This window comes from Lissotriton helveticus, chromosome 2_1 (genome assembly GCF_964261635.1).
Source record: "Lissotriton helveticus chromosome 2_1, aLisHel1.1, whole genome shotgun sequence".
NCBI classification, from domain to species: domain Eukaryota; kingdom Metazoa; phylum Chordata; class Amphibia; order Caudata; family Salamandridae; genus Lissotriton; species Lissotriton helveticus.
In genome coordinates this window covers 263,225,546-263,250,826 of record NC_136059.1, presented here as the reverse complement: position 1 = coordinate 263,250,826, position 25,281 = coordinate 263,225,546, and the positions used below count along the sequence as shown (strand labels likewise).

The following is a 25,281-nucleotide window of genomic DNA, read 5'->3' as shown; positions in this document are numbered from 1 at the left end:
CCGCCCGCTCATTAATTCACCAGCACAGGCGGGGAATTAATGCCGTGTGGGTGGAGCGACAGCCGCATGACGAAACCATGCCGTCATGAGCACACGCCGCCCGTGGCTCATGACGGCGTGGTTCCGTCATGCGCACACAAGCAGTTAAAGAAAGGAAGCGTACTGAAAGTAGCAAACTGTTCCTCTGGAGTTTGACAGCAGCATGGCAACTCAGCCCATTATAACAATGCTTATCTTGAACATACATTATGGCTGCAATAAAATTCAAGATGGAGTTTAGGGTAGTTCGGGCCTCTTTTAGCCAAGCACAGGAACAGTTTTACAAAGAGTGAGAGGATGTGGTGTGACAGCTAGACTGCCGACTTTGGAGCGGGGAAACCAAGGTTCGAGACTCAGGGTTGACTCCACATCCTGTGATTCTGGGCAAATCACTTAATCTCCCTGTGCCTACCAAAAAATGAACGTGTCCTTGTGTAATGTAACCAGTGCTCCTGTAAAGCGCTCCAATACCTTCGGGTCGAGTTTGCGCTGTATAAAATCTGCTCAACAAAATAAAAGAGCACATTTTTGTTTTAGTGCAGGAGAATGTTAATAACCATAGCCATATATGTCAATAGACCTGATTGAGGCAGGAGACATCCAATTTTTTTAAATAGCTGTCCACCGTCTGAAATTACATCTGCTTCAATAAAAGTCAACAGGGGAAATACATCTTCTCAAATTTGTATTTAATCTCCCACTTTCATCTTCTAAAATGTTGGCAGGTGTGTATGAAACCGGCACACAATTTCAGTAAATCAGAATCATCTTTATCAGTAGTGTGCAGAATCAGATATCCCTTCCAGTTACACAGAATGCGTAAAAAAGAAAAGTGTCCTGTAAACGTTTAAAAAAGAACAACGTGTCAGAAATAAAACCGGGCCACTTGGTAGCTATGCTCAAAAACATCGGAAGAAAACTTAAGATGTATTTTGATGGATTGTAAGCAGCATTTCTCGTAACGTCACCCAGAGAGCTGCGTGGAGGTCTTTGGAATGACCTTTGCTTTTGACAGTGAGGCGAGGACACGGTGGCTGTTATCAGAGTTATTGAAATGGGAATTCAGTTAAGTAGGTTAAAGGTCTAGAGCTGTATGACCAGCATAGAAAGATAGAGTGCGCCTTGGGAAACAGCTCTAAAAGACGACGAACATGCCAACCCTTTTCAGATGTCGAGAAAGCTTTGAGGACAGTCTGACCAAGTAAAAATTAACATTTTTACGCAAAATCATGATTTTTTTTGCAAACCGCAACGTATTATGTACGTTCTTTCACAACTACTTTTTATTCCCGTCAATTTTTTTTTAAGAACTAAAATTCATTTTAGAGTAAAAAATGTATTACTAAAATAAACATGTATGAAACTTTGTATTAGAAAACAGCCAACATTCTGATAATTAGTTTCGACAACGAACCTCTGTCTGTCTGCTATTTTGCCCTCTCCGTTTCAAGATGGCGGGCGCGCCGCAGGGCCTGTGGGCGTGACTTGTGCGCCCTCCACCGGGAGGCTCGAGGGAGGTCCCTCCGTACACGCCTGCTTAGGACACTTTGACAGTGCAGACTGTTCTCATCTACCTTCGTTCGTAGTGAGACCCGACGAAGCAGCAACGACGCCATGGCTCTCCTCAGAGGTAAAGACTCCTGAATCTGCACCTTACCCACCAGGCAGTCGGTGGAGTAAAGGACTATAATGTTTATTTATTTATTTATTTATGCATTTTTATATAGCGCAGACTTTACCCGAAGGTGTCAGAGCGCTTCACAATAGGAACAGAACTGATACAAGAGAACATTACAAGTGAACAAATTACAAAAGCAAACGTTACATTACATGAGGCAAAAGTGACAATCGTGAGCAAACATAATACAAGAGGTAGCAAACGGTGCATTACAGGAGAGAAAAGTGACGTGTGCAGGTTACAAAAAGCGTACAAAGTACAAGTAGAGATATAATACTGCAATAAATGGGGGACACTCAAACACGAGCAAACGTTACGTAGGCAATGGTGGCACTTGTGCAAGTATCGAAAGCAAACAAAAAGTAAGAGGTAGCAAACCGTGTGTTACAAGAGAAAAGTGACATGTGCATGTTACAAAAGAGTATGAAATACAGTACAGTGAAGTGAGCCAGACCCTTCTAACCCCACCGTGATTTGTGCAATTTACGACAACGCGATCCTTTATCCTGCAGACTACAGGCTGTCGGTTCTCACACTGCCACCAGTAATCCTAAACCGAGGAAGTGTTGAAGTGGTTTGTGCCGGCAGTACGCGGCTCCGTAACCCAAAGATTGTGTTTAATCCATTGGTTATTGGTATCTATATTGTTCTGTTAAGGGAGCCATTACTTACATCTACTCCAGTTTCTTTGAGTTGATTCAATTAATAGGAGTTAGGTGTGATCTTTGGGGGGGCATCTTGAGTCTATGCAGGTGATGGGATTAATAGATATTAGGTATTGCTAAATTGCAGGTATAACTTTCAGAGATTACGTTTTGATGTTTTGTTTCATTTTTGGAACAAAATAAGAGCAATTTGTAGAAATACAATAATAAAGACTAAGGGCCTGATTAAGAGTTTGGCGGACAAGTTACTCCATCACAAATGTGTGTATTATAAGTGACATGGCAGGCTGGTTGGGGAGGCGCAGCCGGACCAGTAAGGGGTCTGCGGCAAACCCCTAACGGGGGTGGTAACCAAACAGCTGAGCCCGAAAAACGCTTGGCACCAAGTGGTCATCTAAATTCAAAGCATCTAATCGAGTGTGCCATAAGGTTAAAAGGGCGTGCCCCCCCCCCCGAAAATCATGTGCCTTTGGCCCACCCATACTGGTAACATAGGTGTTATAGCTGCTGAAGCGCGTGTCCTTGGAATGCCTTACAACAGGGGCACTGGGAGCAGGCTATGGGGCTGCATGGGGTCAGCAGAGGGCAGACATAGCACTTGCAGTCCAGGGCAGGCATGAGTGCCACCCATAGTATCAAGGTGTAGCCTAGAAGCGGAAGGAGAGGTGCTAGACCCTGGCTGGGAAAGGGCTTTTGCTCAGGGCATTGTCATGGGGTGCTGTTATTGACCAAGTACTGCTGGGTTTGAGATATGAACAATGTGGGGGCTGCTAATATTGTCAACTTTAGTCTGGTGTGTATGAATTAGTTCGAAGTAAGCGCCTTCCATCTGAAGTCATTGGGCCCACTGTCCAAGTGCCAGCTGGGCAGATCCCTCCTATTCATTCTGTGCTGCCTGGCCCCCTACGCCCTGGTGAATGGGGGAAGAAGGGAGTAAGTGCTGCCCCAAAGAAGCCACTAGCGAGCAGCAGAGACTTCAAGTGTGTTTTTTTTTAAAAATATTGTGGTTTGTGGATCCCTATGGTTTATAGCAAAGTTTGGTTAACCCTAGTCTGTCAGCCTGTGCAGTTTAGGTGTCAAGTACATTACAATGCCAGTGGTTGCTCTTTAACATCTCTGGCTATGTTGTAAGAGGACAAATTTGAATCAGCCTGCAAGACCAATCCATCATATCCGCATCCTTGAAGTCTCCGTGATCTCGTTCTTGGACTGTTTTCGTTCAGGCAGCAATCGCAATACTGCACCAGCTATTGCCAGCACCACCTGAGGTGCAGAGGGCTTTGGGGCTTGTAAGGCAAATCTGCATTTTCTAAAGTACGCAACTACTGTTAATGATTAAGCAATGCCTGCAGAAATATTGCTGTTTTTAATTCTGCGTTTTTAGAAAATAATGTCTCCATCGAAAGGCATATTCTAAAATACTCCTGCGTCAGCATTTTATGTAAAGCCCTGAGTTAAGGACGTTACTAAGTGAAAACAAATTTTAAATAAAAATATGAATCGCTGTCAAGAAACTATTTCACTTAAAAATAATCTTTATTCGGCAGTAAGTACAGCCATTAAAAGACAGTTTAAAATGCAACATCAGATTCATTAGTTGGCTTCATAGCGACCAAATGTGCAACTTCGCAAGGTGACCATTTAGTGTTTGATCATGGCTGTGTTCTTGACGTCATTGGGCTACCTAAAAACATTTTTCACATTAAAACTGAATCAGGCAAACCATGGTCAGGGGTTAGTAAACACAATCGAACAGCACAGATTGTCCGCAATAATCTATTGTGCGCACTTGTTAAAATCGATAAAAAGGCTCCATGCCCTGCACAGACTTTACTAGGGTGTGCACTCTGACCATGGGTTTCTAAGCTCATTGTTCCTTCGGTGAGCCACGGTATGTTTAAAAAACAACTCTTTGATATTGTCCTTATCCTGGGGCTTCACTTTGTCGTGTCTGGAGAACATATCTGCTCTACCTAAGGCGGTGAAGATGTCCTTAATGTATTTTAACAAGTTATATGAGGATGGCGGCACTCCTTGGTAAACGTTCAAATAGGTCAGTATCAATACGGTAATAATCGTATCTTTGGGTGCCAGGGAATGAGTCCCTCCCGGCCGGTAGGGGCTCGAAATTTCGACTCAAGAATAAGGGGAGTGCAGGTGGCACCTGCACTACTTCCTAAGGCACACCTGTAGGAGACAAGGACTCCTTCAGTACATTCCAATATTAGTAATTGAGGTGCAAAAACACAAAAAATGTCTTTTTCATTGGTAATCCATTTAGGAATGAGTTTATTTTGTAGGTCACGTATTACATCATAGTGACTGTATTGCAGAAAGGTGCACGCAATTTATTATTCAACAACATCCAATTGTATGGCCGATGTCCCTATGATCAAGTGAGAGGCAGTCCTGGATTACTAGTCTGTTAAAACCTATCTCCTCATTCCCCCAACATAACAGCGGTTTAACAGCCACCGAATCCCTAATGTACGTAGTCCCTAATTCTTCATGTATCGAGTACGAGGGAACTTTCACAATACACCTAAAATATTTGTTTTCTGTGCTTTTTAGTTTATTGGCCGCCATATACCCCATACCTTACTGCCATATAGGGCCTTGGAGAACTATAGAAGGAAATATATAACTTTAAAATTATCCCCGGTGACCAAGTGCCCAGTCTGTGAGCATAATTTGCGACTGCTCCCATTGATCTGGTCATTTCTAAAAGCTTTCCTTCCTGTAGTTGTTTAAAATGGAATTTTTGATCAAATAAAAGGCCCAGGTTATGTTATGTTATGTTATGTTAAAATGGCTCTTCTATAGCGCGCGGCTACTCCAAGGAGTGTCCCGGCGCTTTGGCGAAGAGAGAAACAAGGAAAAGTATACAGCATAGCAGTGCTCCAAGAAAGGGCAGAATTTACAAAGAAAAAAGCCAGGTCTTTAGCTCCTTTCTAAAGGCTAGCAGATTGGTAGCCATTCTTAAAGATCGAGGGAGATCGTTCCAACAACGTGGCGCAAAGTACCGAAAGGAGCGACCTCCGATTCGAATGCGCCTGATGGAAGGAACCACCGCTTTGGCCTCAAAGGCAGACCTAAGAGTTCTTCTGGGGACATAGAAGGCGATCCGATTACGCAGATAGATTGGGCCAATTCGATGCAGCGCCTTGAAAGCCAGAGTCAGAGTCTTAAAAGTTACTCTCTTGGCAATCGGAAGCCAATGGAGTTGCTCTAGAAGCTCTGAGGCCCGCGCCCTACGAGGGAGTCCAAAAATGGCCCTGGCGGCCGAATTCTGCACAACCTGCAGTCGGGCCATCAGATATTTAGGAAGGCCCAAATAAAGAGCATTCACGTAATCAAGCCGAGACCCTATAAGGGCCTGCACAGTGATTTTCTTGTGCTGGAGGGACAGTAAAGGGAGGAACTTCCGTAACATTTTTAGGATGCCGAAACATTTCCCCGTCAGCCCGATGATCTGGGGTCTAAGGGAAAGGTCGACATCACACAGGAAGCCCAGATTTTTCGCCTTTACTGATACAGTGTTAGGTGGGGACATGTCACCAGGCCACCATGACTTCCAGCCTGGATCGGGCGGGCAGCCAAAGAACAGCAGCTCGGACTTGTCCGAGTTGCACTTCAAACTATGTCCCTGAAACCACTTAAAAACGGCTTCAAGACATTCCTGAATCCGCCCGCTGTCAAAATTTTCCCCCTTGCCACATGAAAAAAGAAGCTGGGTATCATCCGCGTAGGATATGATCTGGGCAGGTAAGAGAAGGCCGGGACTATCGCTAAATTGTGTGTACATGCCTTGCAAGTGTTGTCTACTGCCATGTTAGCCGATTTCCATGATATATGATTTGGAAAGATTCAGTGACAGATCCATCTTTTTCTGAAAGACACAAACCTGTCAAGTAAAACCTGCAAGCCCCTTGGCGTACATGCAAGTAGTACCGCGTTGTCTGCATACAACAAGACGGGAAACGGTCTCGTACCTGTCTTACCTGTAGGGCCGTCAAAAATGAATCAAGGCTGTTGATAAATAGTGTGAATAAAAAAGGAGCTAATATACATCCTTGTCTAACCGCACTTGAACATTTAAAATGCTCAGTGATATTCCCTTCCTGGGTATATCTGACTACAGCTGTAGTGTTAGAATGTAGGGTCATTAAATATCGCCGGATCAACCCTAAGGTCTCTAAGCAGTTTCCAAAACTTGCTACGGTTCATCCGGTCAAAGGCCGAGGTGAGGTCCATGAAGCCCAGGAACAACGCGCCATGTTTAGCTATTGTGTATTTTGTGATTAAAAGGTAGAGATTAATGCACTGGTCTTTGGTAGATTTTCCTACACGGAACCAACATTGCACCCACAAAATTATTCTGTTGGGGTACGGCCAAATGGACAGCCTGTTGAGTAGGACCCGGCCAAGGACTTTCACTGTGGCATCAATAAGATATGTGGGGCAGTAACAATGGGGATTGCCCCCATCTCCCTTCTTAAAAATCGGGACAATGGTGGCAGTAGACCATGATGTGGCCATAACTGTTGCTGCTGCTGCATTTAAAACCCTGGCAAGAAGTGGTGCCCATACCTTTGTATTGTGACAAAAGAGTTCAGGGGGAATCCCGGGGCTCTTATTCCGGGACAGTCCCTCACTTCCCAATCTAACCTCATCCAGAGTAAAAGTAATGGGTACAGATCTATGGAGGGATTTAGGTCCTGTGAAGGTGACTCACTTTGACCATAATTATAAACTTCAACAATGGGGAGTGCGCGGATACACACTCCACTCCGAGGTGCACAGCGTTGTGCGGATTTCAAATCCATCTTAGTTTAAACCATTCAATTTTTGTCTATGCGTTTCTTCGGTGTTTGTCAATTGTATTTGTCATTATTTCTTCCTTATTCATCAAGTACACACATTTTCATACTGTATTTAGGTAACTTCTCATATTTTTATGTGTCCATCCGGACTTCCTTTAAAAATAAGATCCCAATACACCAAGTTGTTCAGAGCAGCATTCATTTATTCCGGACCCAATGCATTTCGGGCTGCCGTCCAGCCCTTCATCAGGGGTAACTGTAAAAGGACAATTATGGATGATACATTACTTATCTACCTAGACCATATCACATTTAATATTTCTTTCCAACATTTCATTTGTTCACAAATTTACATGTATCCATATTCGACGTTACGCAGCCGTAAATAAACCTCCTATAGTGCATCACATTTCACAAACCCAAAGCCCGTGTAATTTAAGTTCAAATTAATCTAAGAGCTTCCCTTAAGGTTATCTTGCATGCCACCTCATAAGAATTATGTCAGTCAAGAAACCGCTGCTGAAAACACATTACATCATAGATTGACTTAAACTTATTTTGCAATGATTGACGTTTTGCGAACATAAATCTGCACTTCATCTACTGAGCCCTGCCGAAGTTGTCTATCTATTGCCTGGTACTCACAACTTTTCATCGGTCAATTATTGGCTTAAAATCATTAGTGCGACCACGTTATCAACATACCTGCTCGCGTTTTTCATTTCTAACAGCTAACGCTGCGCGCTGCACACAATTCAATCTCCCACGTTAAAGCGCCATGTTTAAACAGTTTATGCTCCACCCCCCATCTCTTACACCTGACGCATTAGTGACTGGCATGCCGAAACTTCCTCCCCCATAATGCACCAAACAGTCCACTTTTCCATTGCGTACTTGTTTTGAAAACTCATGCTTGATTCTAGAACAATGAATATTCTGAATCTTTCTATTGTTTTTATCTAAAAAAGTCCATGTTTCATCCATTCTTTTGAATAAAATGTCTTCATAGTCCTTCCTGATAATTGTAGGTATCAGCATCTCAAATTGTTGCTCCGAACTCGATGTTACTCCATGTGTGCCTTCATCGATTCATACATTTTAACACAATTCTTTGCTTAGGTGCAATAACCAACGGGGGGCTAGTGTTTATTAAATATGAATGAAGGTGGTCTGCACTCAATTATTCTCCATTTGTATTCCTTGCTTGTATTTCATTAAATTTCAGCCTGTTGCGTGCTACCCGGATTGTGTAAGCCCAGTACACCATTTAGAACCTCAACAATGGGGAGTGCGTGGATACACACTCCACTCCGAGGTGCACAGCGTTGTGCGGATTTCAAATCCATCTTAGTTTAAACCATTCAATTTTTGTCTATGCGTTTCTTCGGTGTTTGTCAATTGTATTTGTCATTATTTCTTCCTTATTCATCAAGTACACACATTTTCATACTGTATTTAGGTAACTTCTCATATTTTTATGTGTCCATCCGGACTTCCTTTAAAAATAAGATCCCAATACACCAAGTTGTTCAGAGCAGCATTCATTTATTCCGGACGGCAGCCCGAAATGCATTGGGTCCGGAATAAATGAATGCTGCTCTGAACAACTTGGTGTATTGGGATCTTATTTTTAAAGGAAGTCCGGATGGACACATAAAAATATGAGAAGCTACCTAAATACAGTATGAAAATGTGTGTACTTGATGAATAAGGAAGAAATAATGACAAATACAATTGACAAACACCGAAGAAACGCATAGACAAAAATTGAATGGTTTAAACTAAGATGGATTTGAAATCCGCACAACGCTGTGCACCTCGGAGTGGAGTGTGTATCTGCGCACTCCCCATTGTTGAGGTTCTAAATGGTGTACTGGGCTTACACAATCCGGATAGTACGCAACAGGCTGAAATTTAATGAAATACAAGCAAGGAATACAAATGGAGAATAATTGAGTGCAGACCACCTTCATTCATACATAATTATAAACTGCCTCAAAGTTTGCCTTCCGTTGCTCTGGGGGAATGTTGTGACTTAGCCCCGGTTTATCTGGTTCTGTAAAACAGGTGTTATTTATGACCCTCCAGAAAAGGGTGCAGTCCTTTGCTCGATCTTCCCAAGCCAGTTTTTTAGGTCGAGCCTGTCCCATTCCGCAGGAATGGATAGGATCGAATTCATGTCGGCAAAATCCTCTTCAAACTAAGGGGTTTCAGCCCGGCGTTTTCTTGCAGTTCACGTGAACATGCACGAGCATTCACGGCCAGGGCTTCTCCTCCCCTAGCAGCACTCCTCCCACACCAGCAACTCCCCCCTCCCACACCAGCACCTCCCCTCTCTCTCCCCGCAAACACAGCCTTGCCGTAGCAGCACTCCTCCCACACCAGCACCTCCCCTCTCTCTCCCCGCAAACACAGCCTTCCTTTCATTTCTCCTCCCCCCTCCCCAGCCAGCTTCCCCCAGGCCGTGTTCCCTCAGATATGCTATTGCATATCGTTTGCTACCTCTTGTATTTTGTTGCTCTTGATACTTGCACAACTGTCACTATTGTCTCATGTAACGTAACGTTTGCTTTTGTAACATGCTCACTTGTAATTTTGGCTTCATGTATCTAAAAACGCCTCCCTCGCGCTCCTTTTTCCCTCTCTCCCGCTGCCTAGTCCTCCCACCCCCTCTCTCTCCAGCGCGCGCTCCACTCGCATCTGCCTGCTGCTCCCCCGCCCACCCCACCACCCCCCCAACCAGCAATTCACACACAGCAACGCCACTCACACACGCAACGCAACTCATCCACGCAACCCCACTCACCCGCGCAACGCCACTCACCCGCGCAACGCCACTCACCCGCGCAACGCCACTCACCCGCGCAACGCCACTCACCCGCGCAACGCCACTCACCCGCGCCACGCCACTCACCCACGCCACGCCACTCACCCACGCCACGCCACTCACCCACGCAACGCCACTCACCCACGCAACGCCACTCACCCACGCAACGCCACTCACCCACGCAACGCCACTCACCCACGCAACGCCACTCATCATATTGTGCTGCAAAACTAAATACTTATAAGGTCCCACAAGCGAGACCTATTGGCAATGCCAATGCTTGTTGCAGTAGGCGCTTCCGCCCCTTGGTGGCCCGCTTATAGTTACTACGGTAGACCGCTATGGAGCACTCGCTATCAAACCATCTCGGGACTTCCGCGCAGGTGTAGGCTACCGGGACTGTTAACAAACCAGCAACTGATTGTGCAATAGCAATAAATGCCTGGATAGTTTCTCCCCCCTTGGCTTGCAGGTCTAAACAGGTCAAGAGCTCCTGCTGGCTTGTTCGAAACAAAGATTTATTTAAAGCTGTAACATCACTTGTGACCATCGTAAGCGCCTTCCTTGGTCAATAACGGAGATTGTGCCCCTATTTATCCTTTGTGGTGCGGTTTGGATCCCTGGGGCGTTAAGCGCTAAGGTCAGAGGGTTGTGGTCACTAAATGGACTGTGATGTATGTTAAAAAAGGATATAAACCGCCTCAAGTAGAAAGACACAAATATGAAATCAGTGAATGTTGAGCAGCCCCTACCTTTATATGTCGGGGCACAGGAGAATCAGGGGTATTGGCGAGCAGGTCCAGTATGAATGTTAGGCCATGGGTGTTTAGGAGGGCGTTCAATTCTTGCCCTTCCATGTGCAATCCTCACTAATTGTGCAGGGGAAACCCCATAAGTTGGGGCAATTTACATTTGGGACATATTGGCAGTTTTTAGTTTAACAATTTTAGTTTTTTAGTAGGCACAGAGATTTCTGTCTTAAATGATTCTGTTATTTGTATAGCACAACTTTTTGGAAATGAGAAATTATTGGGGGAAGGAGTTCTAATACACTTAATTTTCATTGCTTTTAGGTTAATACGATCTTTACCTTTTCAAGAAATGGTACTAACCGTGATCTGTACTTGTAACATTAAATAATCTTTAACGCTACATGCTTTACAAATTGTACATTATTTCACGTTCGATCTATTAAGTGCTTTTAATTAGACGCCCACTAGCTGGTGTGCTAGGTAATGTAGTTTAATAATGCATTGAAATGTGGCTTTACGTTTTTATGTTGACTATAGAAGTCTGTTTCGGATGAGGCTGAAAATGTGTATATATAGATCTACGCGTGCGAATTTCCGAACCTAATGATTAGCTGGTCTTTCTTTAAAGGTGTTTTCATTGTATCTGCCAAGCGGACACCCTTTGGGGCTTATGGAGGAGCTCTGAAAGACCACACAGCCACCGATTTAGCCACAATTGCTGCAAAAGCTGCACTGTCTGCTGGCAACGTGGCTCCAGAAATAGTGGACAGTGTTATTGTTGGTAATGTGATGCAGGTAGGTACATAGCATTGCCCTTTTTATTGTTGTAAGTGCACTTTGTAAGAATGTAAGGAAAGGTATTTGTGTATCGCAAACCATTAGGGGGAGCAGTGAAGCCCCTCACATTGAGGAGTGTGGGAAGGGTGGGCCATTGACCCCAAGATTATTAGGGTACGGTATCTGTAAAGAAGGGGACGAATTAGTCAAACCTCTTCTTATGATGGCTAATCTCTAAAACAATATGAATGCCTCCAGAAACAATGCCAAGGGAATGACGATAGTTAACCTATTTGTGTGTATCCTTAAAAACATGTAAAAGTTAATGAAGCAGGTGATTACAACTTCTCACAGTAGTTAGGTGGCTAAATAAGGCAAAAGACACAAAGTGCAGCAATATTTCACATAAATAAAGAAATAGTAACCTCTCAGGCACAACATTTGCAGGCAATAGCAAGGTGGATGAGTAAGACATACAATGACTTCAACGGTAATTAGGGGCCAGATGTATCAAAGGGTTTTACCCATTCTGTGTCTATAGGAAAATGTGTTCATACATATGGCCCATGGTGTTTAAAATGTGTACACCACGCTATACATATTGGCAGCCAGATCATCAGAAAGCGCCGCTATGCCAAAGATTTCATAAGAGTACCATCAGGGGATGAACATCATGCAGAAAGAAACAATGGTTCTCATAAATGGTGAAAAGGTAACATTCATGGTGTTTAGAAACAGAAGCAAGGTGCTAAGTAAGCAACACGGTGGGCGAAAAGGAGACGTGATGCATCAGACAAAGCAGTATGTTGTTTGAAAAAAATAATAAAAGCATGCCCTCTGCAGGCAGCCCCATAAAGACATAACAGTGGTAGAGAAGTGGGTCGCTAAGGGAACATGCATTGACAAAGCCAATAATTCTGGCCTGCGCATGATCTATTGGCATTTTCAATGTTTTTTTAGCCAGTTTGTACAAAAGGGGTTTTATACTGTATATCATAATATTATACATATCATATTATGATTGTATGATGCATTTCCTGTGGTAGGATAGAGTATAGTATTTTATGGCTTGTCATTGTATAGCATGGTATGGGCTGTCATTGTATGATATGATGGAGTTGGAGTATGGCACGTCTGTGTCATTGTATTGTACGGTATGGCCTGTATCTGTATGGTATGGTATGGCCTGTTATTGGATAGTTTAGTATGGTATAGCATGATATGGTCTGTCATTGTTTAGTTTGGTATGGCCTGTCACCATGTAGTACAGTACCGCCTGCCAATGTATGGTATGGCCTGTCATTTTATAGTACAGTATGGTACGACCTGCCATTACATAGTATGTATGACGTGTACATTATATAATATGTATGGCCTGTCCTTGTATGGTATGGCCGGTCATTGTATAGTACGGTACAGTATGGTATGGCCTGTCATTATATAGTATGTTCGGCATGTACATTATATTATGTATGGCCTGTACATTATATAGTATGTATGGCCTGTACATTATATAGTATGTATGGCGTGTCATTGCATGGTATGGGATGGTATGGCATGGCGTGTCCTTGTGTGGTAAAGTAAGCATGGTAGGACCTGGCCTATCATTATATAGTATGGTATGTCATCTTTGTATAGGGTGGTATAGTATGGCCTGTCAGATTGGATGATATGGGCTGTCATTATATGGTATGTCTGTGGTTAGGCCTGCAATACTATATTATGGTATGGCCTGTCATTGTATAGTAAGGCATGGTATGTGTGGCCTGTCATGGAATGGTATGTTATGGTCTGTCCTTGTATAGTTTGGTATCATATGGCCTGCCATTTTATAGTATGGTATGTCATTGTGGTATGGCCTGCCATTGTATAGTAAGGCATGTGGTATGTATAGCCTGTTGTATGGAATGTTATGGCCTATTGTTGTAAGGTATGGTAGGTATGGCCTATCTTATGGTATGATATGATTTGTCATTGTTTAGTATGGTATGATATGACCTGCCATTGTATGGGATGGGGTGGTATGCCTTTTATAGTATAGTATGGTCTGTCATTGTATAGTAACATATGGTATTGTATGAATGAATGAATGAATAAAGTATTGCTTAAGCACATAGCTACCCGAAGGCATCCCAGCACTGTGCGAATCATTCGTAGAACTCTGGGTGGCATTAGGGAAAAAGAAAAGTTTTAAGCAGTTTCCGGAAGGCTATGTGATTAACTTCGAGACGGACATAAAGGGAGAGAGAGTTCGACAGCCTGGCTGCATTATAAGAAAAGAGACAGCCTCCAATAGTAGTTTTAGGGACTGTAACCAGGTGCGGATTGTCTGTGCGCATGCCTCTGTTTGAACAATAAGGCAGAATCATGCAGCTGTTAATGGGAGGTCCCCTTCCTGTGTACAATACACAAAGCCTTAAACTAAATTCTCTTCTTAACAGGAAACTAGTGAAGAGTAGTGAGGGCAGGCTTAGCCGATTGGCATTTGGGAATCCTCGGGGGCAGACGTGCTGCACAGTTTTTGACCATCTGTAGTTTAGTAATAGTGTCACATGGAGTGCCCAAGTAGAGTGCATTGGCATAGTCTAGCCGAGAAAGGATCAGTGCCTGGACCATGAGTCTTCTGGCAGAAAATGGAAGGAGCCGGAGCACTTTTTACAGCGTGGATGGCATGTCCTTGTATGGGATGGTATGGCCGGTCGAATAGTATGGTATGACTTGTCATTCTACAGTATGGTATGTTATTCTGTAGTGTGGGATGACCTGTCATTTTTTTGGAATGTCCTGTCGTGGCTAGCCTGTTGTGCTCCCAGACAGACTCAGCCTAGGGCAGGGAGGCAGGAAATTCCAGACACCTCTGTAGAAGGAAACTTCAGAAGCATCTGCCACTTCAAAGTGGGCACCAGGTATAACAAGCATTGACCATGCCAATCGGTCTCGCCATATTAATGTATTTTGTGAATTTTTCGTTTTATTAATATATTATAGTAATAATACAATATGTTAGACATAGTACTTTTAATAAATGACAGTGCTTTATTTTTATGAAGACTTTTATTTTAACTGCAAGCGTTACTGTGTTTTCTTTGATAAAGTATTTAAACATTAATGTAACATAATTTTTTTTCTACAGATAAAATATGCGAAATAGCTGCGGTTAGTTCTAGTGGGCCACAAGCGGTGCCTTGTTTCTTTTAGCCTTTAGGTAATGGGATTTTAATGTAGTATATTAGAAGACACCCTGCCCCCAGAGGTAGGCGCCTGCTAAAAAGATGCCATCAGTTCAGTTCAGAGCAGCTTTGCGCAAACTATCGGGGTGGTATTCCGAGACCTAGTCGATAGTCCAAGAAGCCTTAAAAACATACTGTCAGCTTTCCAAATGCGCGGTTGTTGCAGAGCGAATTTACTGTGTACACAGACCTGTGGCAAAGGTTGCACTGTGGCAGCAGTGTGAGGAGGTGCCAAGTGTCACTGTTTCAAGGCCACTGGTGATGTGAGCCCATTTTCCAGGTACACCACAGCCGCCCACCAGCAACACCAATACATACACACAGTCTGCAGAGTAAGGCGGCGACTAGCAAGGAGAGACACACACACAGACACACACACACACACAGACACACAAACACAGCGGGTCCAGGCCGTTGGGCTTTAACCACCCAGGCAGTGGAGCCCTTGTGTTTACACTGCAGGCTGAAACCCCGAGGCCTACTCTATGGCAACTCTCCGTCGCCATCGCGTGGAACAACCGGATTAAAAATAGGTTTGGTAATAACGCCAAGGGCTACCACCTCAGTGAACTGCATATTAAAAAACAAACAAACACAAGGAACGTGAGGAGAGGCCTTCACAGGTCACCAGGCAGGGCCCGGTTGGGGAGGGAGGAGGTCGGGTCTGACCCTTGATGTGAAGCGCAAGTCCAAGATGGGATGAGACATGAAGTGTGTAATATGACTGTGTGTAGTAAAAAGTCAAGTCTGTTTGAGGTTTGCAGTGTGTGTTCATATACGCATTGTGTGACTAGTGATACGATAGTACGATAGTGTGTGTTGAGTACTCCGTAGAACATGCAGTAACGGTGAGAAATACAGCTTTAAACAGCTGTGATGAGACAGGCGGTATGCGGTGAGATGTGAATTACTATGCCGCTGTGGTGAGACAGGCCGTGTGTGGTGAGAGTTGGATAGCTAGCACACGCATCGTGTATTAAGATACAATGTGTTCACACCTGCAGTGGTGAAACATGCAGCATTGTACACGGTGCTCATTACCATCAGATGAGGTGCTCGTGCTGGAGGGAGCAGTTACTATAGTTAAAGCCCCATTACGAACCACAGCCCTCCGATCACACTCACCCTGTGGGAAGGGGTTGGGCTGCACCATGTACAGGAACACCTTAACGATTTGAAACAACAGCCAGATAGCCCCGGGCTCGTAGTGCGCGCTGGTCTCATAGGTCCCAGCAGGTACGAAACCAAAATTCTAAGCTGCAGCAGCGGCGACGGCAGGAGATGTGGTCCGGTGCACGGGTTGCATGTCACACACAGTCCTCAAAGCCCTGAAGCCCAGAGCAGCAGCAGGCAGGGCCTCGCAGCCATGGTTAACGTCCGCCCTGGGGTGTGGGGAACGGAGCGCTGCGGCTAGACAGCGAGCTTCCCGGGGGCTCCTCTGGAGTGGTCGTGGCTGCCACCTCAATCGGCGCTTTGTTGCAGCTCTGTCCTCAAAGACCGCCATGCTGCTCACTGCTTTTACCACTATTTTAAAAGAAGCATTTGCAATGCACTATTCCAAGTCACACACAGCCCTTTGCTCAAAGGAGGCGGCAGACAGCACCCGGCACTCATGTTCACAGCTGAGTAGCGTCTGCTAGTGCCTGTGCACGCATGCGAGAGAAACAAGCATTTAAAATGCAATAGGACTTGTATTGAGACCTATTGCATTTTAAACTGAGGTACGTGTGTTAAAAAAGCCACAAACTGGAGGGGGCGGAGGGGTGGTGGTGGTCCGAGAAGTCACGGACTGCGGGAAGGAACGTGGGAGGCAGGGGAACAAAACGGTTTGAAAAGTAAAGGGGCCGATAGCCGTGGAAGGGCAACAATGACGACATGGCCATCAGGAGGCAGGATTAAGTTGCCCAAAACCAATCAGATTGCAGCATTTAGAATTTCGGCCAATGAAAAAGATAGGCGGAAAGTGAGCGGAGCTTCCCCAGCTATACTGTATACAGTATCTCTCGATGAGACAGCGCATGCGCTGCCTAGGCGACACCTAAGAATGAGAACCTCAGACCCACTCTTCTGTACACTCCTGTCCTTGTGGATACTACAGAAGAAGGAAACCCTGCTGCTTGGGGCTTGTCCTGCTTGTTGTGAAGGAATACCAGGCAGAAGTGACTCCACAAGTCGGCTCTCTGACTTCCTGTCTCGGTTACAGAGACAAAACAAGCTCCAGAGAATTCTGTCTAACTGCCATGTTGATCTGCTGCACTGGACCTGCCTGAGCCCTGCTGGTCTCTGCTGAAGTGAGTTCCTGATTCTTAAGAGGTGCCCCTTGGGTGGACCCTGGGTTTTGCATCATTTGGCTCCCCCCTGAACAAAAGGAGAAATCCTGAAGTTTTGGGATCTTTGCAAACTGGCCTTTTCGCACCAAGATCTTGATACCTGCCAACGCAAAGCTCTTGTGAACCTGACTCTTCACGCTACAGTGACTGACAACGCAAGATCAGTACTTCGTTCTACAGCATTGATAGCCTGTGGTGACCACCAACACGAATCTCCAGCAACTACCATCTGTGACGCCAAACCGGATCTTTGACCTACAGCGACGACTGTTTGTGACGCCTGGCCTGCTTTTCGCTCTATATGCGACATTCTCCCTGCTCCTCGCGGCCTCCTCCACCGCAAACAGAAATCTTTACGCTATACTTAAGAAGGCACCTTTTTCAGCAGGTCTAACCTGGTCCCTGTACCTGTTCCATTCTCTTTCATGGGCGGCCTGAAATTGTGACTTTCACCTAGTCTTGCATGATCAGATAACTGTGAGTGGTGCTTTCTGCTTTTAGGCGCTATACTTGCCTGAAATCTTTAAAATTGCATATTTTTGGTTCCATTGATTGCGTTTTCATCGTTTTAGAGTCAGTAAATTTATTAGGATTTACTTTCCTTTCCTAAATTGGTTAGGGATTTTTCTTGTGTTGTGATTTCACTTTATTACTGTTTGAGTGCTGCATAGATATTTTACACATTGCCGCTTAGTTAAACATGACTACTTTTGTGCTAAGCTACCAGAGGGTCAAGCACCGGTTAATTTAGTGACTTTTTGTGGTTCACCCTAGCAATAATTGTGGCTGTTGTCTGATAAGGGCTCACACCACGTCAACCAACAACCCATGATGCCCCATATGGTATGGTCTATCATTGTATAGTATGGTATGGCCTGTCATTGTATAGTATGGTTTGTTGGTATGTATAGCCTTTCATTGGATAGTGTGGCATGGTATGGTATGGTCAATCAATCAGCTCAGATTTGTAGAGTGCGGCTAATCACCCGCAACGGTTCTATTCGCTAGGTTCTTGCTGGGATCAGTCGAAAAGCCAGGTGTTGTGTCCCTTTCTGACGTCAGGAAGAGAGGATGATGTACTGTGGTGGAGAAGGTCGTTCTAGTACTCGGCAGCGAGGTAGGAGGAGTGTCCTCCCTTGTAGTTTTGGCAGTTGGAGGGAGTCTGAGCGAGGAAGACAGAGGCGGAGCGCAGGTGTCTGGAGGGTTGGGGGAAGTTCAGGCGATGGTTGCTGTATGCTGGTTCTTAGTGGTAGTGGGACTTGTAGGCGTATCAGCATCTTGATTTGGCATCTTTTCTGGATGGGGAGCCAGTGGAGGTTCCTGAGGTGGGGGTGTGATGTGAGTCCGTTTGGGGAGGTCGAGAATGATTCTGGCAGCTGAGTTCTGTATCGTCTGTAGTCTCTTCCAGAGTTGGGTGGTGATTCCTGTGTAGAGCCCGTTGTCGTAGTCCAGCAGGCTTGAGTGACGGTTTTCCTTGTGTTGATTGGGAGCCATCTGAAGATCTTTCGGAGCATGTGAAGGGTGTGGAAGCAGACTGCGTTGATCTGGTGTTTTATGGTTTGTGTAGGAAAGTAGGATCTGCTTGCATGGTTACCCCCACTTTTTGCTGGTGTTCTACTGTTTATTGAGTAGTTTGACTGGGATCCTGCTAATCAGGACCCCAGTCAGTGTTTCCTTCCTAAATTGATTATGGTGAGTACCTCAGTACATTCCTCTTTGGGTACTGGGCACCCTTGCAAGTCCCTAGTATATGGTACTACGCCACACATGTGGGACCCTCCAAACTTCTACTATGGGCCTGCCAATGCGGCTGGTGTGGGTTGGTGCAAGTTCCCTTGCATCTCACATCACTGTACTTGACACATTCGGGTAATTGTAATGCGCTTTATAAATCTTTCTCATTTACTTTCATTTATAGCAGGTCTTTCAGTCCCAAAGACAGGGTGCACAGTACCGAGTGTGAGGATGGTCCTGCATGAGCAGACCCCCCCCCCCTACAAACCTCTGAGTCCTTTCTCCAGACTTTGTAAGTGAATCAGCCCTTACGATAGAGAGGCCATGCGTCATTACGCGATGACCCTCTCTAAACTGGCTGGAACGAACCTGGGCATGTTTGGAATCAAACCTGTTGAAATCATACCTCCACATCCGTATCCGGTGCTGGAGGTATGATTCCATCTACTGTAAGGCCCCTCCTGGAATCCCTCCATGCTCCTGGAACCGATCTTACTGAGCATGACCACAGACACAATTCTGCCCTCCTGAAGCTGGACCAAACCTGAGCAGGGGTAGGTAAGACAATAGGCTTCCCGTCGCAGGGAGTTGTGACCACCTTTCCAGATCTTGCCAGCGCCACATAGTCTTCTCGGGGGGCACATTTGGTGCCCTCCTTGCATACTCCAGTTCAAACCAGCTCAGGGAGCCGTGGCCTCCCGTTCTGGCGCAAAACTGGACAAGGGACATTGGAGGATCCTCCCCTGTGTCCAGGCCCCCCTCAGGTTCTGTCTTGGGCCTGTAGACATCTAAAGACATCCAAATAAATCTCCCTTGGAGTGAAGGAGTCACTCACCTGCATCCGCAGGCACTGCAACACGATCAACCGGTTTGCCGACCCTAGGCATAATCGGACTCCAAAAGGCTCAGCAACACAGGTGGTGGTTCTGTATTCTCTCGAGGCCTGAGTTGTCCTCTCGTTGAGTTGAGGCCAGCATCCTTCATAGAACGCCCCTCAACAGAACACCTATGCACCACGTGCCTGCATCGCTTCAACACATGGTAACCGCATCAGTTACCACAACCGACTTGTATCAACGGAGTTGGACGCATCAAAAGGTTCTGTCTAACGAGTCTGTCCCAGCAATAACCAACCCGTGTCCACGCGGTTGGTTGGACGGACGACTCGGTTGTCTTCAGCATCCCGTTGGCTGCGGTAGAGCTAACGATTCGGTGTACCCATACTTTATCGACTGATCTGCTTTATTTGAACTCGAGTGGCCTTTGTCTTCCGTGCCCCTGGGACGACCCAGAGTGGCATAGACTCTGTCCCCTCTGCTTTCTGGTACTTTTCAACGTGAACCTGTGGCCAGCTTCCAACAGACTCTTTCATCCTTCTGCAACAGCGGTCTTGCCTTGAAGTCCTAGATTGTGCTCGACAGTGGGTGTAGGTATCCTGATTCCGAGGGTATCTACAGGTGGGGTGGCTACTCAAACTTCTGCCTTCCCCAAGGTGTCTTCGGGGTCCCCTGGGAAGGGTCTGTCCCCTTCAAGACTGCAACCACAATGTACCCTGAGTAGTATTGAGTATGTGGTCGTATATCATCTTGGCATATGGCTATTGTGGGGTACCTAGACTCCCAGCTGGGGTGGTATTTTGGGTCCCCGACTCTCTACACGGTCTGGGTCCAATCTTGCATTCCAATATCTTGATATATGGTGTGGTCCCCCTCCTAGGGACCACTGTTTATTGGTGGTACTTACTATTTTATTTTGAAGTATTGTGTGAATTGACAGTATGTCTTTGGGCAGGAGATATTGTATAATATTAGTGAGTGATTGTAATAAAGGTCTATTTTTATAAGTACACTGTGTGGTTCTTTTTCACTTAGCTTAGATGAAGGTTTGGATATTGGTAAACCTAGCTGCTTTACATTCCTCCTAGACTAAGCCTGAAGGCTGCTCTCCACAGCTACCACTAAAAGAACCTTTGTAAAGCTGTCTAAACCACAAAAATCACCATAAGGGTCGCCTGGATTAATGCAGGGTGCTACACTTACATAAGTGAGCATCATATAGTCCTCAGACCTTGGTCCAAGGATATCACTCTCCCCAATAGCTCCCCAGCAGTTCAGCGGTGCTCTGCACGGCTCGTACCCTTCTAGCCCTCCTATGCAGGGTTCGAGCCTGCCCTGGTCTCCTCTCCCTGAGTGTCAATCACCGCCTTGATCACTGGTTTTTGCCTGGTGCTGTTGAAGGCAAGGTAAAATACCCAGGCAAGACACAAGACAACAACCTGGAAAAAATGAATCTTAGACAAGACAATTTTCAATGAATACATATAAACAACACGGAAAAAAGAGCAAGATGAACAATAAAATATATCAACGTATAACATTTAATCATATAAATATATCTGATATACATATATTTGATATCATATCAAAAGCAATTATTGTTTAAAAACATTATCAAGCAAGTATAAATTTCTCAATCATAATGTACAATCCTGGAAAATAGTAAATATTTGATGATTCACAGGATTAGTTCGAGAAATGGAAGACTGCTGCCCTCGCTATTTTGCTGTTTTCTTGCCTGATACTGTCTTCTGTTACTTAATTCCTTAACTGCCACTGTACTTTTGTTTTGCTTCTGTTCCCCCTCGTATTCTTTCCTGTCACTTTCCTCTGACCCCTCCCGCCCCGGTCGTGCCTTCCAGCTGCTCGGCCCTCTCCCCCCCTTCAAATGCCGACCGCTGCGCGGGCGCTGCTGGCGTGCCTATGGCAAGTCCGTCTGCGCCCATCCAAGCCTGAACCGCGAACAGCACCAGACCTCCTGGCTCCTGCGACCTCCACAGGACCTGACGCCAACACCCTCCATGCACTCAACACCGGCCGAAACTTCACCTGCTTCCAGGCTACCCGAAGCTTACCCACAGACCATTCACCTGCCGAAACTGCAGCTACACCAGCCAGTGCACACCAGGTCATCCTGCCCACCCCAACACTGCAGGCCACACCCGTCTCGGCTGCATACTGCTCAAAACCTGCTCAGGCCACAAGCACACCGTTGAACTCTGGGACCTGCTAAACTCCTACACCCCGGATGCCGCCTTCCTGACGGAGACCTGGATGAACACCTCCTCGGCACCGGACATAGCCATAGCCATCCTGGACGGCTACAACATCACACACAGGGACCGGAACAACAACAAACCAAGAGAAGGAATCGCCACCATCCACAGGAACACCTTTAGAATCACAACAAGCACCGAAGACGTCCTCAGCATGGCCGAACACCTACATTTCGAGATCCACATCCACCCTCAGAGGAACCCTCATCTACAGACCCCCGGGACCCCAACCACAGTTCAGCAAATCCATCGCTGACCTAATCAGCACGCACACCATCGCCTCCACAGACTACATCCTCCTCTGAGACCTGAATTTCCACCTCGAGAATGACAATAACTCCACAACACTGATTGACAACCTTGCCAACCTCAGACTCAAACAACTCGTCACGACACCCACCCACTCCGCTGGACACAGCTCGACCCCATCTTCTCCGCCATCTACCACGTCACCTTCAGCCACACCACCGAACTCCACTGGACCGACCACTGCATCTACTTCATCTTCGAGAAACCCACTGCCCACAACCAACCGCAAAGCATCCTACGTGGCAACTGGAAGAAAGTCACCGAAGACTAGCTCATCGCCACTCTTGCCCGAGCCCCTCCTCCCGAACCCTCCGGGACTGATGCAGCAGCCCACAACTTCAGACCATGGATCAACAACTGCGCCAACACCCTCGCCCCGATCAAGAAACCCTCCAACAGGCGCACCAACTCGAGAGCCACCTGGTTCGACGCCGACCTCCAGAACTCCAAGCACACCTGCAGAACACTCGAGAAGCAATGGCGCAAGGACCAGACACCAGACAACCACGCAGCCCTCACAAATGACAGGACCAAACGCCACCAACTCGTCTGATCCGACAAAAGAAACTCTTTCAAGGAACGCATCGATAACCATGCACACAACAACAAAGAGATCATCAACATCGTGAAAGAACTCGCCAGCTCCAGCTCCAAAGACGTACTATCGTCACAAGATCTCTGCGAGACTCTGGCTACCTTCTACCACCTGTAATTGCTAATCAAAACCCATTATGGATTCCCATCAATAACTTGTATGGATCAATGTTTTCATTTGGTAATCCTGCCAGGGTATTCTGTCTCTTGATCATTGAGACATACGGCATACCCCCATCTTTGGCATGGGGTAATGACCTACAATTACTAGATTAGACCAAAGGATGATGATCTGATGGGAAAGTGCAGTGCAAAAAATATGAAGATGAATGTGATGTTTAAAACAGGATAGGGAGCTTTAACAAAAATTACTTTATTGGGCATAACCCCCTTCCTTGTTAAAAACAAGAACAGTGCAACAACATAAACGCAGTTTAAACAAATAGCTGCGAGAGGACCAACATGTTTCAGCCTATTATGGGAGGAAACCCAAGGCTTTCGTCAGGGTCTCTGTTCTCAAAAAATGCTACTGCCAAATTAGTGAGAAACGTGTGAAAAAATTATAATAAAAAACACACAAGTGAATTAATAACAGTAAAGGATATATTTCTCCTACATCTGTTTCAATTCCTCCTTGGTCCTGGTGTGATCCAGTGTGCCCGGGAAAAGGACCTCACCTCTTCCTGGTCCTGGCTCAGGTAAATGCGAGACCCCGCTCTGTCCGTCGTTGTCCCAAACGATGACTGAGTCAACAGACCAGATCTTGGCGATCTGGTCTGTTGTTCATAACTGTTAGCCACTTCTTTATCTTGATGTACTTTTTAGACATGAAGGTATTTTGAAAGATATTCAGATCAGGTTTCTGATTTAGACCTCTAAGTTTGTTTGTTGTTCATGTTGTTCCTTCAAGGGGATAGAACTTAGACGGGTCTTTAAATGTCCCTTTAGCCCTCCGATACCGTTTTGTTAGTTATACTTTCTACCACCGTAAGGTCACAGACATCCACAACAGCTTCGACTGTCAGGAGCTGACGAAGACAACGACGACACCCCCAACTCTACTCCCACGAAACTCTCCAAACTTCTGCTCTCCTGGAACAACATCGATGAAGACCCCATCAAAATCATGAACACCATCCACTTCGGCTCACCTTCTGACCCCTGCCCCCACCACATCTCCAACAAGGCAAGCTCTATCATCTCACCCCAACTCCGAAAGATCATCAACAGCTCCTTCGAGACCGCCACCTTCCCAAAGAGCTGGAAACACGCCGAGATCAACGCCCTCCTCTAGAAACCCAAGGCAGACCCAAAGGCCTTTAAGAACTTCCGACCCATCTCCCTGCTCCCGTTCCCGGCCAAATTCATCGAGAAGACCGCCAACAGACAACTGACCCTCTTCCTGGAAGAGAACAACGTCCTGGACTCCTCCCAATCCGGCTTCCGCAGCAACCACAGCACCGAGACCGCCCTCATAGCCACCACTGACGACATCAGGACCATACTGGACAAAGGGGAAGCCGCGGCACTCATCCTCCTGGACCTCTCGGCCGCCTTCGATACCGTCTGCCACCACACCCTGTGCACATGCCTCCACGACGCAGGGATCCGTGGAAAAACCCTGGACTGGATCACCGCCTTCCTCACCGGCAGAACCCAGAGAGTCCGCCTCCCCCATTACCCATCCAAAGCCACCACGATCACCTGCGGCGTACTCGAAGTTTCATCCCTCAGCCCGACCCTTTTCAACATGTACATGGCACCGTTCGCCAACATAGAGCGCACCACCTCAACATCGTCTCAAACGCTGACGACACAGCTGATCCTCTCCCTCACCAAATACACGGCCGTCGCCAAATCCAACCTCCACGAGGGAATGAGGGCCATCGCAGACAGGATGAAGACCAGTCGACTAAAATTGAACTCCGACAAGACGGAGGTCCTCATCCTCGGCTCCACCCCCTCCGCATGGGACGACACCGGGTGGGCCACCTCACTGGGAGCTGCCCACTAACCACGCACGCACTCTGGGGTTCATTCTGGACTCAACGCTCTCTATGACCCAGCAAGTCCAACGTCGTCTCCTCCTCCCTGCTTCAACACACACGGTATGCTCCGCAAAGTCTACAGATGGACCCCCACTGAAACCAGGAGAACAGTCACTCAAGCAGACTGTACTACGGCAACGCCCTCTACGCAGGAACCACGACCACACTCGAGAAAAGACTCCAACCTATACAGAACACCTCAGCACGCCTCATCCTCTGACTCTCCCGCCACAGCCGCCTCACTACCAAAGAGATCTGCATTGGCTCTCGATCAACAAGAGGATCACCTTCAAACTCCTCACCCATGCTCACAAAGCACTCCACAACGCTGGACCAGCATTCCTTCATGAACAACTGTCCTTC

At 46.2% G+C, this 25,281-nt stretch overlaps 1 protein-coding gene across 1 annotated transcript in view; it reads left to right on the top strand.

Annotated features, from left to right (window-relative positions):
- The first annotated feature begins 1,529 nt into the window (after positions 1 to 1,529).
- ACAA2 (acetyl-CoA acyltransferase 2) overlaps positions 1,530 to 25,281 on the top strand; it is a 134,692-nt gene continuing 110,940 nt past the window's right edge. Inside the window, exons 1-2 of the mRNA XM_078674792.1 lie at positions 1,530 to 1,669; positions 11,413 to 11,579. Coding sequence (XP_078530918.1) covers positions 1,654 to 1,669; positions 11,413 to 11,579 — 183 coding nt within the window. The 5' untranslated portion in view covers positions 1,530 to 1,653. The remainder of the gene's footprint in view (positions 1,670 to 11,412; positions 11,580 to 25,281) is intronic.